The 22857-nt window shown below is 35.4% G+C and overlaps 1 protein-coding gene across 2 annotated transcripts; it reads left to right on the top strand.

Annotated features, from left to right (window-relative positions):
* Positions 1-467: 467 nt before the first annotated feature.
* Positions 468-14286, top strand: LOC103560606 (oxidized low-density lipoprotein receptor 1). 2 transcript variants are annotated; one of them, XM_070619049.1, is made up of 7 exons: positions 468-559; positions 1787-1864; positions 4420-4521; positions 6671-6916; positions 10313-10452; positions 10748-10863; positions 11076-14286. In XM_070619049.1, exons 2-7 carry the CDS (start codon positions 1789-1791, stop codon positions 11218-11220), a joined length of 825 nt encoding a protein of 274 aa, XP_070475150.1. In that variant the 5' UTR covers positions 468-559; positions 1787-1788; the 3' UTR covers positions 11221-14286. The 2 variants fall into 2 exon arrangements, with proteins under 2 accessions (XP_070475150.1, XP_008533004.1); XM_008534782.2 differs by lacking the exon at positions 468-559 and having other exon boundaries at positions 1607-1864.
* Positions 14287-22857: the final 8571 nt, after the last annotated feature.

Genomic DNA, 22857 nt, shown 5'->3' with positions numbered 1-22857 from the left:
TTCTTTTTGCAGAGGAAGATTTTCCCTGAGCTAACATCTGTGCCAGTGTTCCTCTATTTTGTATGTGGGTCACCACCATACATGGCTGCTGATGAGTATTGTAGGTCTGCTCTGGGAGCTGAACCTGGGCCACCAAAGTGGAGGGTGCTAAACTTAACTGGTAGGCTGTGGGGTCAGCCCCTTACGTGCTCTACTTTTATACGACTGGCAGTGCAGTAAGTTTGTTTACACCAGCATCAGCACAAACATGTGAGTAATGTGTTACACTATGATATTACTACAGCTACCGTGTCACCAGGCTATAGAAAATTTTCAGCTCCATTATAGTCTATAGGACCACGGTCACATATGCAGTTTGTCATTGACCAAAACGTCATTATGAGGCACATGACTATATTTGTTACATGCTTAGTTCTTTTGTGAACTGCATCATAGAGTAAAAGTTTAAATCACAGATAAACCATTTCAGTCTGGTCTCAGATACCCAGCACAGAAAAAGGAAATAAGAAAACCCAGAGAGGAGGAGGAAAATGGAATCGTAATTAGGCTGTTGATATTGGTGATTTTTCCTAATAGTTTCCTAGATTGTTTATTTATATATATATTTCTAATCTTGTTTTATGTAGACTCTTTCTTTTATTTTTTCCTGGGTTAGATTAAAGTAAATCCTAGGTATCATATCATTTTACTCACAAATACTTCAGAAGATATCTCTAATAGATAAGGATTTTTTTTTAAAGCATGTAAACTTCAATGAGACATTTATTTTCTGGTTAGGAGGTGAAGACAAAATAGATGAGAATTCTGTCAATAAATACATATAGGAGTACTTATGAGGAGTCCATTGAAGAGTCTTTTTGACTCAAGTCACTCATGCATAAAACATATTCTTTACCAGGCAATTCAGCCGCACTGAATATCACTAATGCTAATATTATTAACTATCATTTATTGAATTCTTATTATGTTTGAAGTACAAAACTTAGCATTTTCTCCAAATATCTCATTTGAATCCCTACCGCAACATCATCATTATCAAGTGAACATTATAATGTCCCAATTCATAGGCAAAGAGAGAGGTTCAGAGTGTTAAGCAATTCCCCAAGATTACAGACCAAGGGAATAGCAAAGGAAAGATCTGAAACTAGCTCCACCTGGCTCCAAAGTGTTCTCTGTTTCTATGTAATACTGCCGTTCTATGAAATAGTGCCCCTAATTAAGTTCTAAAATTACCCAGGTTATCATGACTAGAGAAAGTAGACCTCTGTGGTTAACCCCAAAATTCCTAAGCCCATTGCCAGTTAAAACAGTCAAAATTAAAAAGGAAAATTTGAGACTTATGTAAAATACCATATAGAAACATTCTGCTACAGTGAAGTAAACAAATAGGGACATTGGAATCAAATAATCTAATCTAAACACACTCTTTTGCAAATTTAGTGTGACTTATTCTCTTGGAATTTCAATTTCCTTATCTGAAGAGTAAGTACAAGTGCCTCTCCTCTAATGTTCATGGAAAATACTGTTTTCCCTTTCATAAATTACTTAGTGAAATATGTTGAAACACTATCAGAATCACCACTTTCCCCAGCTGCAATAGATAACCGAAGAATTTTCGTCAGCCAACTTCCCAATATGAAGCAAAGCCTCTCCTTCCTCCTACAATGATTGAGTCATTCTTCCATTAGAGAGCAGTAGCTATTTAAACACTCCAGCAGAAGCTCACAAATTTTTACTTCGTAGAGGTCCTCACTGCTTCACTCTCTCATTCTTGGAATGAATTTAGAAATGACTTTTGATGACCTCAAGAGCAAAACTGTGAAGGATCAGCCTGAACAGAAGCCAGATGGAGAGAAAGCTAAAGGTACTAGTAGTGGGTGAATGTGTAGAGGGACAGAGTCTCAGGATTGGCTTAAATATGTAAATTAATTGAATACAGGATTAGAAAGCGAAAACATCTGAGTATGGGAAAATATTATAGAATTAATAACATTCACTTAGAAAAACAGTTCAGATAGAATGATGATGATGATGGTGATGATGAGATAACTTGGTATGAATGATGATATAGTAGACGATGATTAACATTTATTGAGCATTTACTATAGGCTATGTTCTATGCTATTTGCTTTACATGCATTATTTCTTTGAATCTTCACAATAATACCTTGATATTAGGACTATTATTATCTCCCTTTTACAGAGGACTAACTGGAGATCAGAAGAATTAACTAAATTAACCAATTTTATGCAGCTAGTAAATGGTAGAGCTACAATTCTATCACAAACTCCTGTTTATCTAGAATCCAATCCATCAGAAGGTTCAGGAAATGTTGAATTCACCCAGTGTAAGCACTGATAATTTTTATAATAGTGTCCTTGACACATTGCAAAACTTGATATATTTTATGAATTATCCAAAGCAGATTAAATGATATTCAGTATAGCTTCATATAAATTATATTTTATCATACACCAATGCTTTTAAATATTATAATTTGTTTGGTGTATACAGTACATTAAACTGCTTAAGTATAAACTAATTCAAAACACCAACTCCACAGAAAATCTGGATAAATTGCTTTCTATTTTATATCCATTCTTAGAGAAAGAAACAAAATATGAAGAGGCTAAGACATACAAGTATTATCAGAAATTTAGATAAAGAAATTCTAGATTATGTTTCCACAAACAGGATAGAAATTTCACTCAATAGGGGAAATAAGTGTGAACATGGTGTGTTTTAACATTTGAGCTGATGATCTAACTTGGTCTGAAAATGGTTCTGACATTTATAGGTAGACCTACCAGTTAAAATAGTCATTTATTTATTCATTCATTGTTCATGCAGTAAATAGTAAGTGCTTGACGTTTACTACAATTATGAAATTAATTCTTCTCTCAGAACCTGGTTAGATCAGTTGCCTACTGCAAGGGATTTGACTGCTTTCTGATTAGAAAATTACTAGTGGGAGTGAGGATTGGATTGATGGTCTGTGCCTACCAAGGAGATGGGAGAAAAGATGGCCTGTAGAAAATAGGAACATGTGTCTTCCCGGCATAGGTGCAGTTCCGGTGATTTTCTTCTGAAAGTTCAGGCATTTCATCACTCAAGAGTGGTGGACACACTTGATATCCTATAATACGAAATGAATACTGACAAGAGGGAAAAGTTGGTCGATAGATTTACAGAAATATTTGTCCCTGAGGTTAGGATCAGGCAATTATTTGTAAGAGACACACTATCTTTTACTTCTTCTCGCACAACATGCCACACACATTCTAGGGCCTTAATAACTATTGAATCAGTGAATGAACCATATTCTTCCCTGTCAAAATTTCTATTTTGTTTGTATCTTCTGTCGAGTCTAACAGAAGTGCTTTTGACACATGAGAACTCTGAGTATATATGATCACTGATTGGCTTAGATCATTGCACATTCACAATGGAAATTGTGTGATGTAATGTTTCAAGTCATGTTGCTGTTGACAATTGGATTAAAGACCTATGTTTGGGTCTCAACATCTGTGAGATCTTAAGCAAGTCACTGAGCCTTTCAGTTTCCTTTTGTATATAGAGGATAACATTATCAGTGACTTGTTTATCTTATAAGATGTGGAGTCCAAATACATTATATGAAATGTTTTCCTGCTGAACTAATAATATCTGTGTTTTTTTAGTGATAGAATACGTAACTAGATATTCATACACCTGTGAGCTACATGATTTGTTTTTATAAGATGGTGAATTTTTCTTTCGTTAACAACAGGCCACAGTTGGTGTGAGTGTAATACATGACATTAATATGAGTCAAGTGAATATAGAAGTTTCATACCTATTTTTCTTTGGTCAATAACCCCAATTCTAAGATGTAATTTTAGTGGAATAAAAATTGAATAGCACAAAATTATGTTGTAATTCTTTGAAGTGATCTCATTTGATTAATTGATTAAAGCTTGTTTGCTTGATGTCTGACATTTATTTATGGTATGTTGCTTATAAAACACAATTGTGTGTGTGTGTGTGTGAGCATGCATACACATGATCTGTATGAAAAATGTCAGGCTCTCTGCCCTGTGGATGAAGTTGATTCAATCAAGCTGGACTGAGAGTTTCTTGAAGAATTACTGTAGGGCCAATAGACAAGGTGTAAGCTTTAGAATCGGATACTTAGAGCCAAATATCTGGTCTTGAATTCTGGCTCTTAAATTGTGTTTGTGTGGCCATGGGTAAATTACTTAAATTCTTTAACTGTCTATATTTTTCACCTATAAATGTGGATGATGAATTATTTGCAGAATCCTTGGAGGACTAGAGGTAAGGAATAAAAAGCACTGAGCACAGACAGGATCCAAAGAATTGTTTGATTGCGTGCCCCCATCTTTTTGTCTTCCTGATTCTATCTTCTGTCACTCTAGGTCTTCAATTTCTTTCTTCTCGATGGTGGTGCCCTGTTTCTGTGACTCTAGGGATCCTTTGCCTGGGATTACTGGTGACTACTATAATGCTGATAATGCAATGTAAGTGCTGAAACAGGGGAATGATAAAGGAAAAAAATGAGAGTTTATAAACAAGGTTTATGAGTTGGTTTGATAACTACAAACAATCTTGATTTAGATACATTTCAGGCAAACTGCTTCTAGAGTGAGTGGGAAGATGAATGTGTATATTGTGCTTATCCCTCAAATAGATTGAGGCATAGAATGAAGATTATGCATGGTAGGTTTTTGTTTTGTTTTGTTTTCATTATTTCATGGATAGAGCCTATTTAAATCCTAGAATGATAAGGAAGAAAATAATTTTGTTACTAATCCACAAGATCACCTGAAAGACCCAAAAGAAAAAAAAGCTTCATTTAGTTCCAGTTGTTTTAGCAGTGATGATTAAATATCAATTTAAACTTAAGAACTAGAAACACCGTCTTAATAAACGAAACATTTAAAACAAAACATACTTCAAATTTATAACACAGGCATTTAGGAAAGAGAGGATGCTAAGAGGAAGAGAAATGAAAAGACAGCTAGAGTGGCCAAGAAGGAAAGAAAATGGCGCTAATCATCCATCTAACCTGCCTGTGTATTTAGGTTGTAGATCTGAGTTATTTTGGCTTTCTAGAATCCAGGTTGCTAAGGACTTTGAAGGGCAATTTGTTTCTCAATTGTTGTTTAAGGTCACAAACCATTTATTTTTTCCATCTATAAATACTTAGGGCCTTTCCTAATGATTGGGAAAAGGGCCTTTCACTCAGTGTTGGTTATTGGAAGTCTTCCTCTGAGTCCCTGATCACTTTTCAACAGTGTCAAATCTGGCCTTCAAGCCAGGGAGTCTGCCTTCTACTGACCATCAAGCTTCTAGAACTGAAACATTTGACCCTTAACATTTGTTGCCTCTTGATTTCACAACCTTCATTTCATTTCCAGCCTTTCTAAAATGTGCCGTGGTGAAGAAGAAAAAATGTTTTGAGACTCTTGTGACACAATTTAAAATAATTCTGTGGAAGTGTGTCTCAAAAACGAAACAAGTATCACGGTCCTTAAATAAAGTTAGGAAGTCTGAAAGGGTAGAGAGATGACAGACAAATGAAGTGACAGAATAAATCATTAATGACAATTCCCACTAATAATCACTGAGTCTGGTTGGCCTCTATTTTAGATTGTCTATATTTTGTTTATGCCACTGATTTACTACCTACCTTGGAATTGCTTTTAACTTGTGTGTAGCTCTCAATAACAAGTAAAATTCTGGTATTTTTTTTTAATTACAAGTATCTGTGACAGATACGTCCTAACATTAAAAAAATATTGCAGGAATCAAAACTACACTAAGATATCACCTTACACCTGTTAGAATGGCAAAAATATCCAAAAGCAAGAGTGACAAATGTTGGAGAGGCTGTGGAGAAAAAGGAACCCTCATACACTGTTGGTGGGAATGCAAACGGGTGCAGCCACTATGGAAAACAGTATGGAGACTTCTCAAAAAGTTAAAAATAGAAATACCTTATGACTCAGCCATCCCACTGCTGGGTATCTAGCCTAAGAACCTGAAATCAGCAATTCCAAAAGTCCCATGCACCCCTATGTTCATTGCAGCATTATTCACAATAGTCAAGACATGGAACCAGCCTAAGTGCCCAGCAACTGATGATTGGATAAAGAGGATATGGTGTATATATATACAATGGAATACTACTGCTCAACCTTAAGAAAGGACAAAGTCATCCCATTTGCAACAACATGGATAGACCTTGATGGTATTATGTTGAGTGAAATAAGCCAGACAGAGAAAGACGAACTCTGTATGACTCCACTCACAGGTGGTAGTTAACATATAGACAAAGAGAACTGATCGGTGGTTACCAGGGGAAAGGGGGGGTGGGGGGAGGGCACTAGGGGGGAAGTGATGTACCTCCAACATGACTAATAATAATGTACAACTGTAATTTCACAAGGTTGTTAACTATCACAAAAAAATATTACAGGAATATCAAATAACTTTCAAATCCATAATTTCTGAGTAAATTTGGGTCGTTTTCCAGTTTGGGGTCATTTTCTAGTTTTTCTGTCGTCAAATTAGATTATTTGATTCAGTTTTTTGATTTCCTCAAAATCCAGTGGAGAGATTTTTATTGGGGCTTGGTAATGGAGTCTTAATTCAGCTCTGATTTAGTATCCCAGGTGTCTGATGACCTACAGCAACAGCAAGCAAACCTTACTCAGCAGGAACATATCCTGGAGGGGCAGATCTTAGCCCGGCGGCAGGCAGAAAAATCTTCCCAAGAGTCACAAAGGGAACTCAAAGACATGATAGAAACCCTTGCCCACAAGCTGGATGAGAAATCCAAAGAACTAAGGGAACTTCGTCTCCAGAACCTGAATCTCCAAGAAGCTCTGAAGAAAGCGGCAAACTTTTCAGGTATGGGGCAGGGACAGGTGAAGAGACATAATGGCAGCTTCCTTGTTAATCTTAACCTGTTTTGTAAATGTCTCTAGGCACAAAATTGGCATATTGATATATGTATCAGTATTCATTCCTAATGTTCTACACCAAAGTTCTCTATTTTTGTCATCCTCACCCTACCCTATGCCAAATTCTTGAGATAATCTGATTTAATTAACCACACATTCGGTGGATTTAATTTTTCCTTCTTCACAAGAGACTCATCTTTTTAAAATTTTGGTTTTGAGATTTTTCTGGAAGAACACTCCCACCCTTATCCTTTCCATTTCAGTGTATCTTAATGGTTAATTTCTTTTTCTAAGGAGTCCCCTTTGTCTCTGGGACCTCTACTTCCACATTAGCTTTTTTCTATGGCACAGTGTCTTGAAGGGAACTAGGTCAATTTGAATTGAATCAATTTGGCTGGCTTGGAACTGTTAGGTAGATACTTCAGGTAAAACAAAAATATGAGGGGCCCAAGAAGTCAGTTTATACGAGAAGAACTGAGTTGATCTCAGCTGTTTCCTCACAATCTAGAAGGTAGGCAGAAATATCAGCATCTATAAGCAGGAGATGATAATGAAAGTTACCTGTTTTAATTAACCTTTCTACTGTGTATAATTAAATCAGGTATAAGCTTTTAGTTATAGGGAGAGTGAAAGATGGAATCACTTTCAGAGGTATATTGCTTCCTTGGAGGTGTGTGAATGAGTATCCTATTTTCAGCATTAGTAACTATCACTAATAGCAGAGGTTTCTCCAGCTTCTTGCTTGTAAAATTCAAGCTCAACCACGTAGTTTCTTTGAATAAAGACTATATAACAGTTCACAGATACCCATCCCTTTATTTTATAGGATAAAATTGAAACTCAGTTAAATTAAATGATAATAATGATAAGTAGTTTTGTATAAAGTTTTACAGTTTATAAATCCCTTCAATATTTAAATTTCCAAAATAACTGGATACCTTTAGACAAACTGATCTTTCACAAGTGTCAAACATGCATTTAATCTCTTTAAGGAGGGAGCTATTGAGGAAATAAAAGTGTACACCATCTCAAAGGAGGCTTAAAGGAAAGAGGCTAGTATCTCAAGGATATGAATGTTTATATAAACAGACATAGCTACATACCAACCAACGGTTTATTCACAGGTGAGGCTGTAAAACAGTTTTGTTTTTATCAGTCGTATGAGGTTAAATCTACTTCAGGACCATTCAGAACCATCTCCTAGAGATGCCAGGCATGGACAACTAATCAGAAATAATAAACGATATGTCTTCCATTAGCAGATATACCAGGCAGCATGTTCCATTCCTTGATAGAGTCAGATAAAGGTCAATTAGTAGAGATACCAAATAAAGTACTGCTTTTCATCAAGCAGCTTTGAGACAAAAACATTCATAGTAAGATACCATATGGAAAAAATATGCCAGTTTTCTTAAGTTTGAGACAAGTTTTATGTTTCCTACTAACAAGCCTGTGGTCCTTGGAGTATATATGAAGAAGGAGAGACTCTGAGAAATTACTATATGGGGTTTGCTTGAGGTCATCCAGTTAGAAAGATGCAGTGTCTTCACAGTAACAGACTTTGCATTTAGCCCCAGAATTAATAGTGGTTCTCAACCCTTAGTGTACAAAATTATCACCAAAGTACCTTGTTAAAAATGTCAGGTTCCAGGTTTACCCCAAGATCTTTATCAAAATATCTTGAAGGGCATCAATAAATATTTCTTAATCGAGTCCAACTCACAAGTTTGAGGGAGTGTGATGTGGTGATTAAACACAACAATAGAGTTACACTGCCGAGCTTCAAATTCCCTTTCTCATTATCCATCAAATGAAGAAAATGAATAGAACATATCTCATAGCGTTGCTAGGAGGATTAAATGAGTTAATATAGGCTAAAGTACTGCCAACAGTTTTTGGCACATAGTGATATTTGTGAGTATTAAAATCCTTAAAAGAAATACAGGTAGTTTGAATACAACATTCTGAGATTTGTCTTCCTCACTTTATGATACCTTGGAAACCCTGTCTAGACTGTCCCTTAGTCCACAAAGACCAATATATCCTTTCCTTTTACGTAATATGATGGGAGTAGGCAAATTAAGAAGTAAGAAGCTCGCATTCATTGCTTTCATCATGGCCTTTTGTATGCCCTTTCTCATTCACTTTCATCTTTCATAGTTCAGCACCCTCCTGCTTTGTCCTCTCTGGTAAAGCCTACTCTTATAAAATTGCCTAATGGTTTTATGTCACAATGAAAATTCAAATTGAAATCTTGTGTTTCTCAAAGATTTTAATTTTTTCATCTTTTGGTCACAGTGTAGACCGAAGGGTTCATTTTCCCATTAAAGAGATTCCATGGGTTACTAATACACAGAAGAGATGAGGAGGAGGAGGAGAAGGAGGAAGAGGAAGAAGGGGAGGAGGCGGAGAAGGATGATGATGATTTGAGGGTTCTTTAAAATATCCGTAAACATGTTGACATTGGCATATTTTGCCTAGTGTCTAAGCCCTGAGTTGGGTATTTTGGACTCCCTCAGAATTTCGCTGCTGAAAACTTCTCCCTATTTTCTGAAATCTTATTGAAATTGAGATCTCACTTAGTATTAATATACTGTTTTCCCTAGAACATCTCTTTCCAAAGAGACACAGTGTGTGCCACATATGCAACAGCAAATTTTCTAGTGACCACATTAAAATACAAAAAAGAAACAGATGAATTTAACTTTAGTAACATATTCTAACTCAATATATTTGAAATATTATTTCAACACTAATAAGTATTAAGTTATTAATGAGATATTTTACAGTCTCTTTTTGTATTAAGTTTTCAAAATCAGGTCTGTATTTTACAATTACAGTACATCTTAATGCAGATTAGCCACATTTCAAGAACTCAAGAGTCACATGCGGCTACTGTATTGGACAGCACACATCTAGAAGCAGGAGGCACAGGATTTAAGCCTAAATCTGTTATTCAAAGACCTGAAGTTTTAAAATACATAAGCATACCTTTGTAATAGCAGAAAGGCTATTAAATATCCATTTTCCAAACTCTCACTTCCATTATTCCAAACATAACTTTAAAAAATAGATCAGATTCTAAAATTACATCCCAGCTCAAGCTTTACTTTTTAATAGGCTTACTTTAATTTAGTTTATCAAAATTAGCATACTTTCTTTTTCTACAAAAAATGTCGAAATAAAGACTTTGAGGCTATTGAGAAATTTGCAGAGTCTGGGTATAATTCTAAGTAAGAAGAGATGGCATATGTGAGAGTCATAAGAGGAGAATTGATTTAAGAATTGGAGAAATATTTTTACCGAGGCATAACTCACTGATTAGATATATTATACTTCCTAGGTCCTTGTCCCCAAGACTGGCTCTGGCATGAAGAAAACTGTTACCTATTTTCCTCTGGCTCATTTAATTGGGAAAAAAGCCAGGAGAACTGCTTGTCTTTGGATGGCCAGATGCTGAGAATTAATAGCACAGATGATCTGGTAAGTTTTTATGGATGTGTGTTAAGCTGGAGTATTGGCTTACAGGGAAATAAATCAGGTTAAGCCCTTGGTGGAGGAGCAATTGTTTGAGAATCAGAACACCTGTTCTCTAGCCACTAATTACATGCATGACCTTCAATAGACAGCTTATGTAGCATGTCTAGGCTTCAGTAAACATTTCTGAAAAATCATTGAGGGGATGTCAAAGATCTCTTTTGGGTCTTTAGTTTTGTGAATCTAATCTAAAATGACCACAATGACTTCACCATCAACTCAGAAATGTCACTCTCCACAGGAATTCATCAAGCAAGCAAGTGCCCATTCCAGTTCCCCATTCTGGATGGGGCTGTCTCGGAGGAAACCCAGCCACCCATGGCTCTGGGAGGACGGTTCTCCTTTGAAGCCCCACTTGTGAGTTTCCTATTCTTCACTAAACCTGCTTGGGGAATTTCTGAAAGTCTCCTTCCCACCTCTCTCACACTGGGAGTTGCCCAGTTACCTATTCAGAGCTTCTTTTGAGTTTTCCTTCCCAAATTTATTACTGATCTGAAGCTTTAAGACAAGGTTAAATTCATGACACAAGGTGACAGTAAATCTACGTTCTTATTCCTCTTTGCATGCAGGTTTAGACTGCGGGGAGCTGTTTCCCAGGAGTACCCTTCAGGCACCTGTGCATACATACAAGGGGGAGCTGTTTTTGCTGAAAACTGCATTTTAACTGCATTCAGTATATGTCAGAAGAAGGCAAATCTATTGAGAGCACAGTGAATTTGAAGACTCTGAAAGAAAAGGAGGAGAAGGCCTTCGAATTCTCTCCTGGAATTTAAGCCATTCTTTGTCACTTAGGTGCAAACTGTGAGAGCCCTGAGAACTGCCTGTTACTAGCTGACTGCAGAACTCCTTAGCAGAGACTGGGGCTCCAGCTGTTTAACACTTTGATATCAGGAGTTTTGATTCTATCTCTCTCTCTGTGTTTTTACCTAACTTGTCCCAAGCCTCCCTGCCAGCCTTTGATTCCACTTCCCTTTTTTGTTTTAAAGTTTCACTCCTCTCCAAGTCTTGGCTGTCCTCTGTACTCAGTCATCTCTACCTCAGTGCTTCCCCTCACCCTCAAAGACCACATAGAAGATAGACAATGGACAGCTTGCCCAACTGTAGGCAGAGAGCAGAAAAGGGGAAATACACATGGGAAACAGAGAATATGAAGAAATAGAGCAGAGGAAAGACCATATTGGAATCAAGAAACATGTTCTCAATATTAAAAGCTAGCACTCCTTGGTTTTTTTAAAATTCTTGTTTCTCTCCAGGCTCCACCACGTACACATACTTACACACAGACCCTTAACACCCCATTCTCACATTTTGGGGCAATTGGGATGTCCCAGGAAATAATTAGAAATTGGATGGTCTTTTCTGTGAACTAGTTCACAAGTCATTATTGGTTCCTGAATTGGTTATTATTGCTTCATCTTTTCTCTACCAAAAGATGGCTTAACACCTTTCATCCTTCAGAATAGTATTTGTTAGAATCATGTGGTAAACGGCCCAGAGGGACTAAGAGAATTTTTTTCCCCTAAAGTATATACCCTTTGTAGATGAGCTCTTCTCAATTATGTTATACTATGCTATGATGCAGAAACATACAGGATCAAAGAATGAAGACACTCAGTTCTGGAACAAACTGAGCCAAGCAGGGAAATATTGCTGAATAGAAACTGATGGAATTAGAAAATTCGTTCTATTTTCAGTGTTTCTACTCCCTTTCTACATCGCTGTACAGGTTATTCTACTTCAAAGGAAGCCTTTCCATATTGTTGTACATAAGCTAGCACCAATTTTATATATAAAGAAAAGGTTGTATCGTCCTTAGGAAGACAAGAGGTATTTTCTTTTATTAACAACCTTATTGAAGTTTAATTTCATATAACAAACTGAACATATTTAAAGTGTACAATTGTTGTTTCCTCATATGTAAACGTGTTCCCTTGAAATCACCATCACAATTAAGCTAGTGAACATATCCATCATCCCCCCAGATTTCATCATGCTCCTCCCTAGTGGCTTCTCCCCAGACAACCACCAACCTGATTTAGTTTGCATTTTGTAGTATTTTATATAAATGGAATCATACAGAATGCCTTATTTACTTTTGGTCTAGTTTCTTTCACTTACATGATCATTTTGAAATTCATATATCTTGTTGCTTGCGTCAATTTTTCAGTCTTCTTAAATGTTGAGTATTGTTTCTTTGTACGGGTATACCACAATTTGTTTGTTCATTTACCTGTTGATGACATTTGGGTCGTTTTCAGTTTTTGGCTCTTACAAATAAAGCTGGTATGAACATTCAAGCGCAAGTCTTTGTATGAACATAGGATTTCTCTTCTTTTGGTTAAATACTTAAGAGTATAATGGCTGGATCATTCAGTAGGAGTATGTTTAACTATTTAAGAAACTACCAAACTGTTTCCCAAAGTTGTCCCATTTTACATTCCTACCAGCAGTGTACAAATGTTCCAGTTCCACCTTATCCTTGCCATAACTTGGTGTAGTCTGTCTTTTAATTTAATCATTCTAATAGGTGTGTAGTGGTGTATCATTACAGTGTAATTTGCATTTCCTAAATGAAAAATGATCCTCAGATGTTTTTCTTTACCTATTTACCTATAGTGATTATTTACTATCCACTTATTTTCTTTGATAAAGTCACTGTACAAATCTTTTGAGAATTTTTATTTTAGTTATTTGTTTTCTTATTGTTAAGTTTTGAGAGCTCTTTGTGTGTGCTGGATAGAAGTCCTTTATCAGATATCATTTTGATAATTTTTTTTCAGTCTATGGCTTACCTTTTTATTCTCTGAACAGTATACTCAGAAAAGCAGAAGTTTTAAATTTTGATGAAATCCATTTCATACTTTTACTATTGTTTCTGAAAACTTGTTGCCTAACTCAAGGTCACAAAAATGTTCTCCTATGTTTTATTCTGGAAATTTTATAGTTTTAGATTTTACATGGCAATCTATGACTCATTTTGGGTTAATTTGTGTCATGTATTGAAATTATTTTTTTTTCTTTTTGCCTTTAGATATTCAATCGTTTTAGGAATATTTGTTGAAAAGATTATTCTTTCTTCACTACATTGTCTTTGTGCTTTTGTCAATAATCAGTTATCCATATATGATGCATATATTTCTGGACTCTCTATTCTGTTCCATTGATCTATTCGTATATTTTTACACCACCACGCTATTTTGAATAGCGTAGTTTTATGATATATCCTGAAATCATGTAGTACTAGTCCTTCAACCTTGTTCTTTTGCAAAGTTGTTTTGACTAATCTATGTCTTTGTGTCCCCATGTTAATTTTTGAATTGGCTTGTCAGTTTCTTTAAAAAAATCTTTTGAAATCTTGAATGTGATTGCATTGAATCCATAGTGCAATTTGGGGGAAATTGAAGTCTTAAAAATATTTATTTGTTCAACTCATGAACAAGGTCTATCGCTCTATTTATTTAGGTATTCTTTAATATCTCTAAGCAATGTTTTGTACTTTTCTGTGTACAGATATTTCACATATTTTGTTAGATTATCGTTATATATTTCACATTTTTGATGCTTTTATAAATGGTATTGTTATTGTTTGTAATTTTAATTTCCAAAGTTCCTTTGCTGGTGTATAGAATTATAACAAACTTTTTAATATTAACCTTATATCCTGAAGCTTTGAGAAACTCACTTATTTCTTCTAGTAATTTTTTGTGTGTGGATTCCATTGGATTTTCCACATAATTATGTCATCTGCAAATAAAAACACTTTATTTCTTCCTCTCTGGATAAGTTTTATGTCTTTTCCTTTTTTGACTTCATAGACTTGAACCTCCAGTACGATGTTAAACAAAAGCAATGAGAGTGAACATTCTTATTTTGTTCTTGATCTTGGGAAGGCCATTCAGTGTTATAGCAAATATACAGTGTTAACTATATATTTTTCGTGGATGCCCTTTATCAGATGAGGAAGTTCTCTTTTACTTCTAGAATTCTCAGATGTTTTATCAGTTTTATCAGGAATGAATATTGATTTGTATAATCTTTTACTACATCTATTGAGATGATTATATAGTTTTTCTTTTCTTTTGCTTTTTAGTTTTGTCACATGATGAATTATATTGAATAATTATAGTAGCTTAAAGCACCTTTGGATTCTTGGGATGTATTATCATTTTAGTTTATCAGTGGATTAGATCTGCTAAAATTTGGCTTACAATTTTTGCAACTATGTTTATGAAGGATATTGATATGTTATTTTCTTTTTGTGCAATGGTTTTGTCTGGTTCAGGTTTCAGAGAAGTATTCCTCCATGTCAATTTTCTGGAAGATTTTATGTAGAATTGGTTTCATCGTTCATTAAATGTTTGAGGCACTTGACCACTGAAGCTGTCTGGGGATGAGGTTTTCTTTGTTGTAAGATTTTTAAGTACAAATTCTTTAATAGATGTAGTGCGATTCAAATGATCTCTTCTTGACTGAGCTTTGGCAGTTAGTGTCTTTCAAGGAATTTGTCCATCTCATCTAAGTGGCTTAATTTTTTGGCCTAACATTTTTCTTTATAGTTTCTTGTTGTCATTTTAATATCTCTACAACCTGTAGTGATGTCACTTCTCTCATTCCTAACATTGTTAATTTGTGTCTTCTCTCTTTTTTTTGATCAGTTTGGTTGTTGGTTTAGAAAAAGTTCTTTGTTTCAGAAATTTCAGTCTGTGTTTAATCATTTTCTATACTTTTTTGTTTTCTATTTTATTAATTTCTGCTTCAATTGATACTGTTTTTTCCTCCTACTTAGTTATGTTTTAATTTGTTCTGCTTTTTCTAGTTTCTTAAGATGGAAGCTAAGTTTGTTGATTTAAGATCTTTCTTCTTTTCAAATATAGCCATGTAATGCTATAAATTTTCCAGGTAGTCTGCAATAAGATATGATGTATATTATAAATCCTGAAACAACTGCTAAAGTAACAAAACAAAGAGAATTGCTAATAATCAAGGGAGGTTTAGAACTAATAAATTGGGAGATAAAATGGGATACTAAACAACATTTAATTCATACAAAAGAAGGCAGGAAAAGAGGAAAAGGGAACAGAGATGAGTTGAGGCAAATTGGAAACATATCAAAATGATAGGCTTAAATCTAATTATATCAAAGATGCATTAAATGTAAATGGTTTAAACACCTTAACAAAAGATACAAATTGTCAAATTATGTTAAATAGCAAGACTCAACTATATGTAACATGAAAGAAACTCATTCTATGCATAAAGACAGAAAAATAGGTTAAAAGTAAAAGGATTGAAAAAGATACACCATGTTAACTTCACTCAGGGAAAAGCAAGTGTGGGCATATTAATTTCAGACAAATAGATTCAGAGCAAACATTATTAACAGACATAAAGAAGTTCATTTCATAATGATATAGGAGTTAATTCATCAAGAAGGAATAACAATCCATAACATTTATGCCTCTATTATCAGAGCTTTAAAATATGTGAAGCAAAAATTTATGGAACTGCAAGAGAAGCAGACAAAACTATAATTATAATCAGAGGCTTAGATGCTCCTCTTTCCATACTTGGTAGGATAGTAGACAAAAAAAGAAAATCAGCAAGAGTATAGTAGACTTGAACCCAGTTATCAACCACCTTTATCTGATGTACATTTTTAGAGCCTTCCACTCAACAATAGCAGATTACACATTCTTTACACACGAAAACTTTACCAACAAATCTCAATAAATTTAGAAGATTAGAGTCATAAAAGTATATTTTCTGCCCCCAATAGAATTAAATTGGAAACCTACAGTTTACATGTATATTAGGCTGCTAAAAGGTATCCCACAGCACCCTAATGCTTTTTTCTTTCCTTTTTCTCTTTTCTGCCTCTTTTTCTCCCTTCCAACTCTCCTTCCCTCCTCTCCTCTTAAAATTATTTTCTCTCAGTGTTTCATTTTTGATAGTTTCTATTGTCATATCTTCAAGTCCTTTAATCCCTTCTGCCCACCGTCTAATCTATCATTAATATTATGTAGCGCATTTTTCATTTCACATTTTGTAGTTTTCATCTCTAGAAGTTCCTTTGTTTTTTTTAAAGGGTATCTTCCATGTCTCTATGTATCTTTTTAAAAATGTGAGTATATTAAGAACATATTAACTATTTTAATGTCTATGCCTTCTAATTCTAACCTCTGAGTTGGTTTTGGTTATTTTTCTCCTCATCACCCCATTCTCACAAGGGTTATATTTTCCTGACTCTTTGCATGCCTGCTAATCTTTGATAAAAGCAAGGCATCATTAATTTGACCCAGGTCAATGCTAGATGTTTTTGTGTTCCTGTAAATATTCCTGAGTTTGATTGTGAGATATATTTAAATTACATAGAAACAGTGTGATGCTCCTGGATATTGCTTTTATGATTGTTAGCCAGTACCAAAGAAGTTCTCAGTCTGGGGTTAATCATTTCCCATTAATGAAGGAAAGATTTTCTGAGTATTCTACCCGATGCTTCATGAACTATGATCTTTTCCAGCCTTGCTGTTGGGAAAGGGCACTAGTCTCTGCCTCATGTGGACACTAGGTATTACTTCTTTTATTCCTTTTGAATGATTCTTTCCCCATCCCCTCAGGTACTTCCCTCACACTGATGCTCTGATCTGTACGCTGCTGATTAGTCTCAGAGGATCCTCTACAGATCTCTGGGTTCTCTCTCTGTGCAGTTCTCCTCTCTTTTGTTCTCTCCTCTGAACTCTTACTGCCTTTGTCTTTCCCAGTTCAGGTGTTTTTCAGTATCCTCCTCAGTTCCCCTTCCCTGTGTATGGCCTGTAAACTCTGTAAACATGGTAAGCTTGGGCAATCATAGAGCTCACCTTGTTTGTTTTCTCTCTCTCTTGGATCATTGTTCTTTGTTGTTTCATATCCAGTGTTTTGAAAACTGCTGCTTTATATATTTCATCTGTTTCTGTTTGTTTGTTTGTGTCAGGCTGGAGGGTAAATCCAGTCCTTGTTACTCCATCTTGGCTTTAAGAAAAAGTCCAAGAGAAGACCTTTGCAATTAGATACAGAGAGTCCCCAACTTACGATGGTTTGACTTTTGATTTTTCAACTTTATGATGGTGTGAAAGCAATATACATTCAGTAGAAATCGTGTCTAAATTTGGAATCTTAATCTTTTCCTGGACTAGCAATATGTAGTACAATGTTCTCTCCTGGGGCTGGGCAGTGTCAGTAAGCTGCAACTTCCAGTCAGCCACACAATCACGAGGGTAAACAACCGAAAGACTTACAACCATCCTGTATCCATACAACCATTCAGTGTTTCTCTTTTAGTACAGTAGTCAGTAAATTACATGAGATATTCAGCACCTTATTGTAAAATAGGCTTTGTGTTAGATGATTTTGCCCAACTATAGGCTAATATAAGTTTTCAGAGCACATTTAAGGTAGGCTAGGCTAAGTTATGATCTTTGGTAGGCTAGGTGTATTAAATGCATTTTCTACATAAGATATTTTCAACTTACGATCGGTTACAGGGAAGTAACCCCACTGTAAATCAAGGAAGATCTGTACTTAAGTTTCCCTTTCTCTTGGAGTTACTGATATGTCTGAATGGAGACATATTGAGTCCTGGAAAAAAATTCTAGTCTAAGGGGCCGGCCCCATGGCCAAGTGATCAAGTTCGCGTGCTCCACTGCGGTGGCCCAGTGTTTTGCTGGTTCTGATCCTGCGTGTGGACTTGCCACCGATCATCAGGCCATGCTGCAGCGGCATCCCACATAGCACAGCCAGAAGGACCTTCAACTAGAATATACAACTATGCAGTGGGGGGCTTTGGAGAGAAGAAGAAGAAGAAAAATTAAAGATTGGCAACAGTTGTTAGCTCAGGTGTCAATCTTTAAAGGAAAAAATATTTTAGTCTAAGGAATGGAAAATGAATTTCTTGCCTCTGTGTCTAGTATAGTTTCTATTTCAACGTTGATGACAGAACTATCTTTTTTAGCCAAGATGACAGTACCTATGAGTCATTGTCCAGTTACCCTTACTATTTCTGTCTCCAATTCTCATAGACATTAGTGACTTATGATCCTAAACTTTAGATTCAGAGGCAATTGTCTTAATTTGTTTTATTCTGTTACTCTCTCTCTCTCTCTTAGTTTATATATAGCTTCTTGATCTCAACCACATAAATGTTCTTATTCCTGTTATTGTTTAAGTCAGGGTTACAACTACAGCTTTTGGCCTGTAGCTTGTTTATGTATGCCCTGAACGCTAAGCCTGTTTTCACTTTTTTAAAACATTCTTAAAAAAATATACAGCATAGAATGTAAGTGATCCACAAAGTGTAAAATATTTACTCTTTCATCCTTTGAGGAAATTTTGCTGACTCCTGATGTGAATAACTTCATGTTTGTTTCTCATTAAAGAAATGCACAAGGACTTTCAGTTTGACTATCTGAGTCCAAATCCTAGCCTATCACTTTCTCTGTTATCTAAGTCAAGTTACTTAGCATCTTAGTACCCTGACTTCCTTAAGCGAAAGATAGAAATCACACTAGTAGCTCATAGATCCTCATATCATATCTATTTGCTCATACACATATTTGAGGACTCATGGGATAACGTATATATAATACTTCACATGGCGCTTAGGATTTGGTTCAAGAAATATTAGCTATTTATACTATTAGTTCTTTGTCTTTCTGTCTTTATAGGATCCTACAAGTGTTTCTGGTTTTGATAGTAGGTTCTTAAACTCTTACAGCAAATTGAGCAAATAACTTAAAAACCTTCTTAACTTAGTTTTAATTGTGGTTATAGACATTTCTTCTTTTTTGTTGCTCTTGTTGTTGAAGTAGTGTGCTGTGAAATGTCCCCTGATTTGGCACTTGTTTCCTTAACTATAAAAAGTGTTGTTCAGCATCTCTTCAGTTTCTTCTTTATAGAGATTTTCTGAGTCTATTAGGGCTCTGCAAGGCATTGGGGTCAGTATAGGGGTAGATGAGTGACTATAATTTCTGAGTGAAATAGTACGTGAATATTATTTCAAATACTGGATTACCTTAGAGTATTTCACAGACAGGCTCTACTGGTTTGGAAACATGGGCAGAATATGTATGCTTTCCTGAATCTATTGTTCAAGTTTTTAAATCTTAGCAAGTAAAATGAGCAAATTTAAAATATCCAATCTTTATACCTTAAAATTACAAATGTACCTTTGCACTGACATTTACTTCCCAAATCCTTTCAACCTCCACTCCTCCATGATCATTCATCCTCATCCCACAGTGTGCCAGGTATTAATCCGTGCAAGATGCCATGAACCAGAAAATTGATGGACCACTACTTTCCTGGGAGCAAATTTAAAAAATTAGAGAGGAGTAAGTGGTTCTAAGCACTTGTACAGTTGGGAAACTCAGAATTCTGAGTAAGAATATTAGCCATCTGACTTGTACCTGGACCATAAGAAAATCTAAATGGCTTTTAAAATTATTAACATGGCCCTTGGTTAGAACACATTTAATCCTGATGGCCCATATTATACACTGATGAATAGTCACATGCTTCACGTCTTCCCTAGTTCTTTCACTCCATTAAGAGCACAGCTGAAAGATAATTTACAATTCTACTCTTAGAGGATAAACAATCCAATAGTGATATAAATAAGTTGAATTCAGTAAAGCATCCTATAAGACTGACAGCAGGAATCTACCTCAATATGTTCATAAATATCAAATCAGCTGCCTTTGCTCAGCTCTTTTCTGAGATAAGCTTACATAGCACTAAGTCTTATTTATCTGCAACAAGCCTCAAGAACCCCCCCCCCAAAATTGAATGAACAACTTTTTCTAAATATTATGCCCATCTTATTAAACATGTGTGTTGCACTGAACATTTTTGAAATGACATGGGATGCCCAATATATAGTTTTAAAATACCTGATTATATACTTCAGTAACTTAAACACCAAAGTAATTATATCAGGATATTTGCTTCCTCCAAGTTGTTCTAATTTACTTTGACAAACAGATGTTTATTAGAAATTTTTCTCACTTTTTTTTGTTCATTCATACATTTAACAACTCTCTCTTGAATGCCTTCTTTCTCTAGTGCTAACAGGGTAGACAGCAATGAATATACAGAGTCTATTCTCATGGTGTTTACAGTCTAATGTGGAGGAAGAAAATAAACAACTAAATTAAAATAGCTACATATATACAATTTATTCATTCATTTAATACAGGCAAGCACAAGTCTAGATGCTGGGAATTAGTGGCAAACAACAAGTTTGCTGCCCGCCAGGAGACTATTATGGTGACAGAACTTAAAAATTAGAAGTTAAATAAACATACATGGTAATCATTGCTGGAATCCAATGGCTGCTCATAACAGAAGATAACTGCTAACAACCACAATTTATTAGGTATAAAGAAATATAAATGCCTTTAGGCAGAGTGAAAGTCACATTTTTATTGTGAGTTAGGTCCAGCCTACAGAAATTCTTCAGTTTTACCCACAGATGAATTAACTTCCTCTAACTTGCCTTGAAATTCCTAATGCAAAGCAGCAGATGGCACCATCACATTATTCACTCCTGCCTGATTTTGCTAAATCTTTTTGATTAATTCATACCAACTTAGCTCAGATCTCATACCACAGGAAATCTGTCTTCATTTTTTAGTTATCCTGTATCTTTCTTCTACATCATCCAAGCATCCTGACAGTGGTTTGAGATTCATCATCATTTCAATGGTGAGGAAAGAAGCAGTGAAAATCAAACAACCTATCTAAAGTCACTCAATCAGTGAACAGAATTAGGAGCAATAAGGCAACATGAGAAGCGTTTATTAGATAGAATGCAGACTTTGAATTTAGAAGTTCTGCCAAGAACTTGGACATTTTTTTCCCCTAAGCAATTTAAGTGCCCTATCTCACGTTGATTCCCCTCCTTAAAAAATGAATGGGGAGCCAGCCTGGTGGCATAGTGATTAAGTTCTCCTGCTCTGCTTCAGCAGCCCATGGTTCACAGGTTCAGATCCTAGGCATGGCCCTATACATTGTTCATCAAGCCATGCTGTGGAGGCACCCAACATGCAAAATAGAGGAGGATTTGGCAGAGGTGTTAGCTCAGGGATAATCTTCCTCAAGCAAAAAGAGGAAGATTGGCAACAGATGTTAGCTCAGGGCCAGTCTTTCTCACCAAAAAACAAAAAAAGAAAGAAAGAAAGAACAGAACATATCAGTGAATAACTTCCAAATATCTTGTGGGTTCAATTGCTTTTTTTCCAGGTGAAATTATGTACGAAATTCCAATGTATGAAACAAGTAAAATCAGACATGCTCTGGTTGCATCAATTCTGGGGCAGTCTAGAGACTTTCCTGCATCACATTGTGCTATATTTTGCTTCCTATTAAAGAAGATGCTGAGTTTATGGGCACAGGAATAAAAAGAAAATATAGTTAATGTGTTTGACCAAAACATGGATGACCATATAGGAACAAAACCAGACACAATAAAGAAGAGCCATTGTGAGTGGAAGAATGAGGGACAAGGGCACACATAACCTAAAGCAAACAAACAAATATACACACAAAAAACAACACCACTTGAAAATTACACCCATCATTCTTTGTTTTCCCCTGCTCTCCAGAGCCAATTTAAACACAACTTGGTTGTGATTTGGGACTAGAAATTGGACTTACCAATAGTTTAGTTCTTATACTAGTTGCTTATACTAAGAAGTATCATTGCTTGTTTTCTTGTCTATTTTCCCCAGTGGACAAGACTTCTGAGGCATGTACCAGACATTGGACACAGGACACCTATAGACAGAGAATGCTTGTCCTTTTGGAGTTGATAAACTGAATCAGACAATAAAATTGGGTAATTTTAGCCTATAACATATGAATGTACCTATATATTTTGTACATATATTATTAATTTTAAAATATCTTTATTTATTTTTATGATTTTATTTATACATTGACCTAACATATATTTATTGATAACCTACACTGAATCAGAAGCTACTCTAGCTTCTTGGGATATATCAATGAACATGACAAGCAAGATTCTTAACTTGTGAAGCTTACAAACATGTGGATGGGGTGAATCTAATTATAAACAGATGAGATAATGAGATATACTCATATAGTGTGAAGTGCTTTGAAGAAAAAAAAATGCTGTATGATGTGATCTAGAGCGATGGACAGTCACCCTGGTCATATTCTGCTTCATGTTGAGTAATCAGGGAAGACCTCCCAGAGAGGGTGATGTTTGAATGAAAACTGATTATAAAGAAAAATCCCACCATGCAATGTTCTCAAGACAAAGAATTTCACCCAAAGTATAAATGCAAAGTCTCT

The sequence above is a fragment of the Equus przewalskii genome, chromosome 5, assembly GCF_037783145.1.
Source record: "Equus przewalskii isolate Varuska chromosome 5, EquPr2, whole genome shotgun sequence".
Lineage (NCBI taxonomy): Eukaryota > Metazoa > Chordata > Mammalia > Perissodactyla > Equidae > Equus > Equus przewalskii.
This window is presented reverse-complemented; position numbering and strand designations above follow the sequence as displayed.

Excerpts from the sequence above, each read along its gene's own strand:
- LOC103560606 (XM_008534782.2), top strand. The coding sequence starts at position 1,777 with ATGAATTTAGAAATGACTTTTGATGACCTCAAGAGCAAAACTGTGAAG. Across the intron at positions 1,865-4,419 it reads AGATGGAGAGAAAGCTAAAG|GTCTTCAATTTCTTTCTTCT; the intron begins GTACTAGTAGTG and ends CTGTCACTCTAG. Across the intron at positions 10,453-10,747 it reads TTAATAGCACAGATGATCTG|GAATTCATCAAGCAAGCAAG; the intron begins GTAAGTTTTTAT and ends CACTCTCCACAG.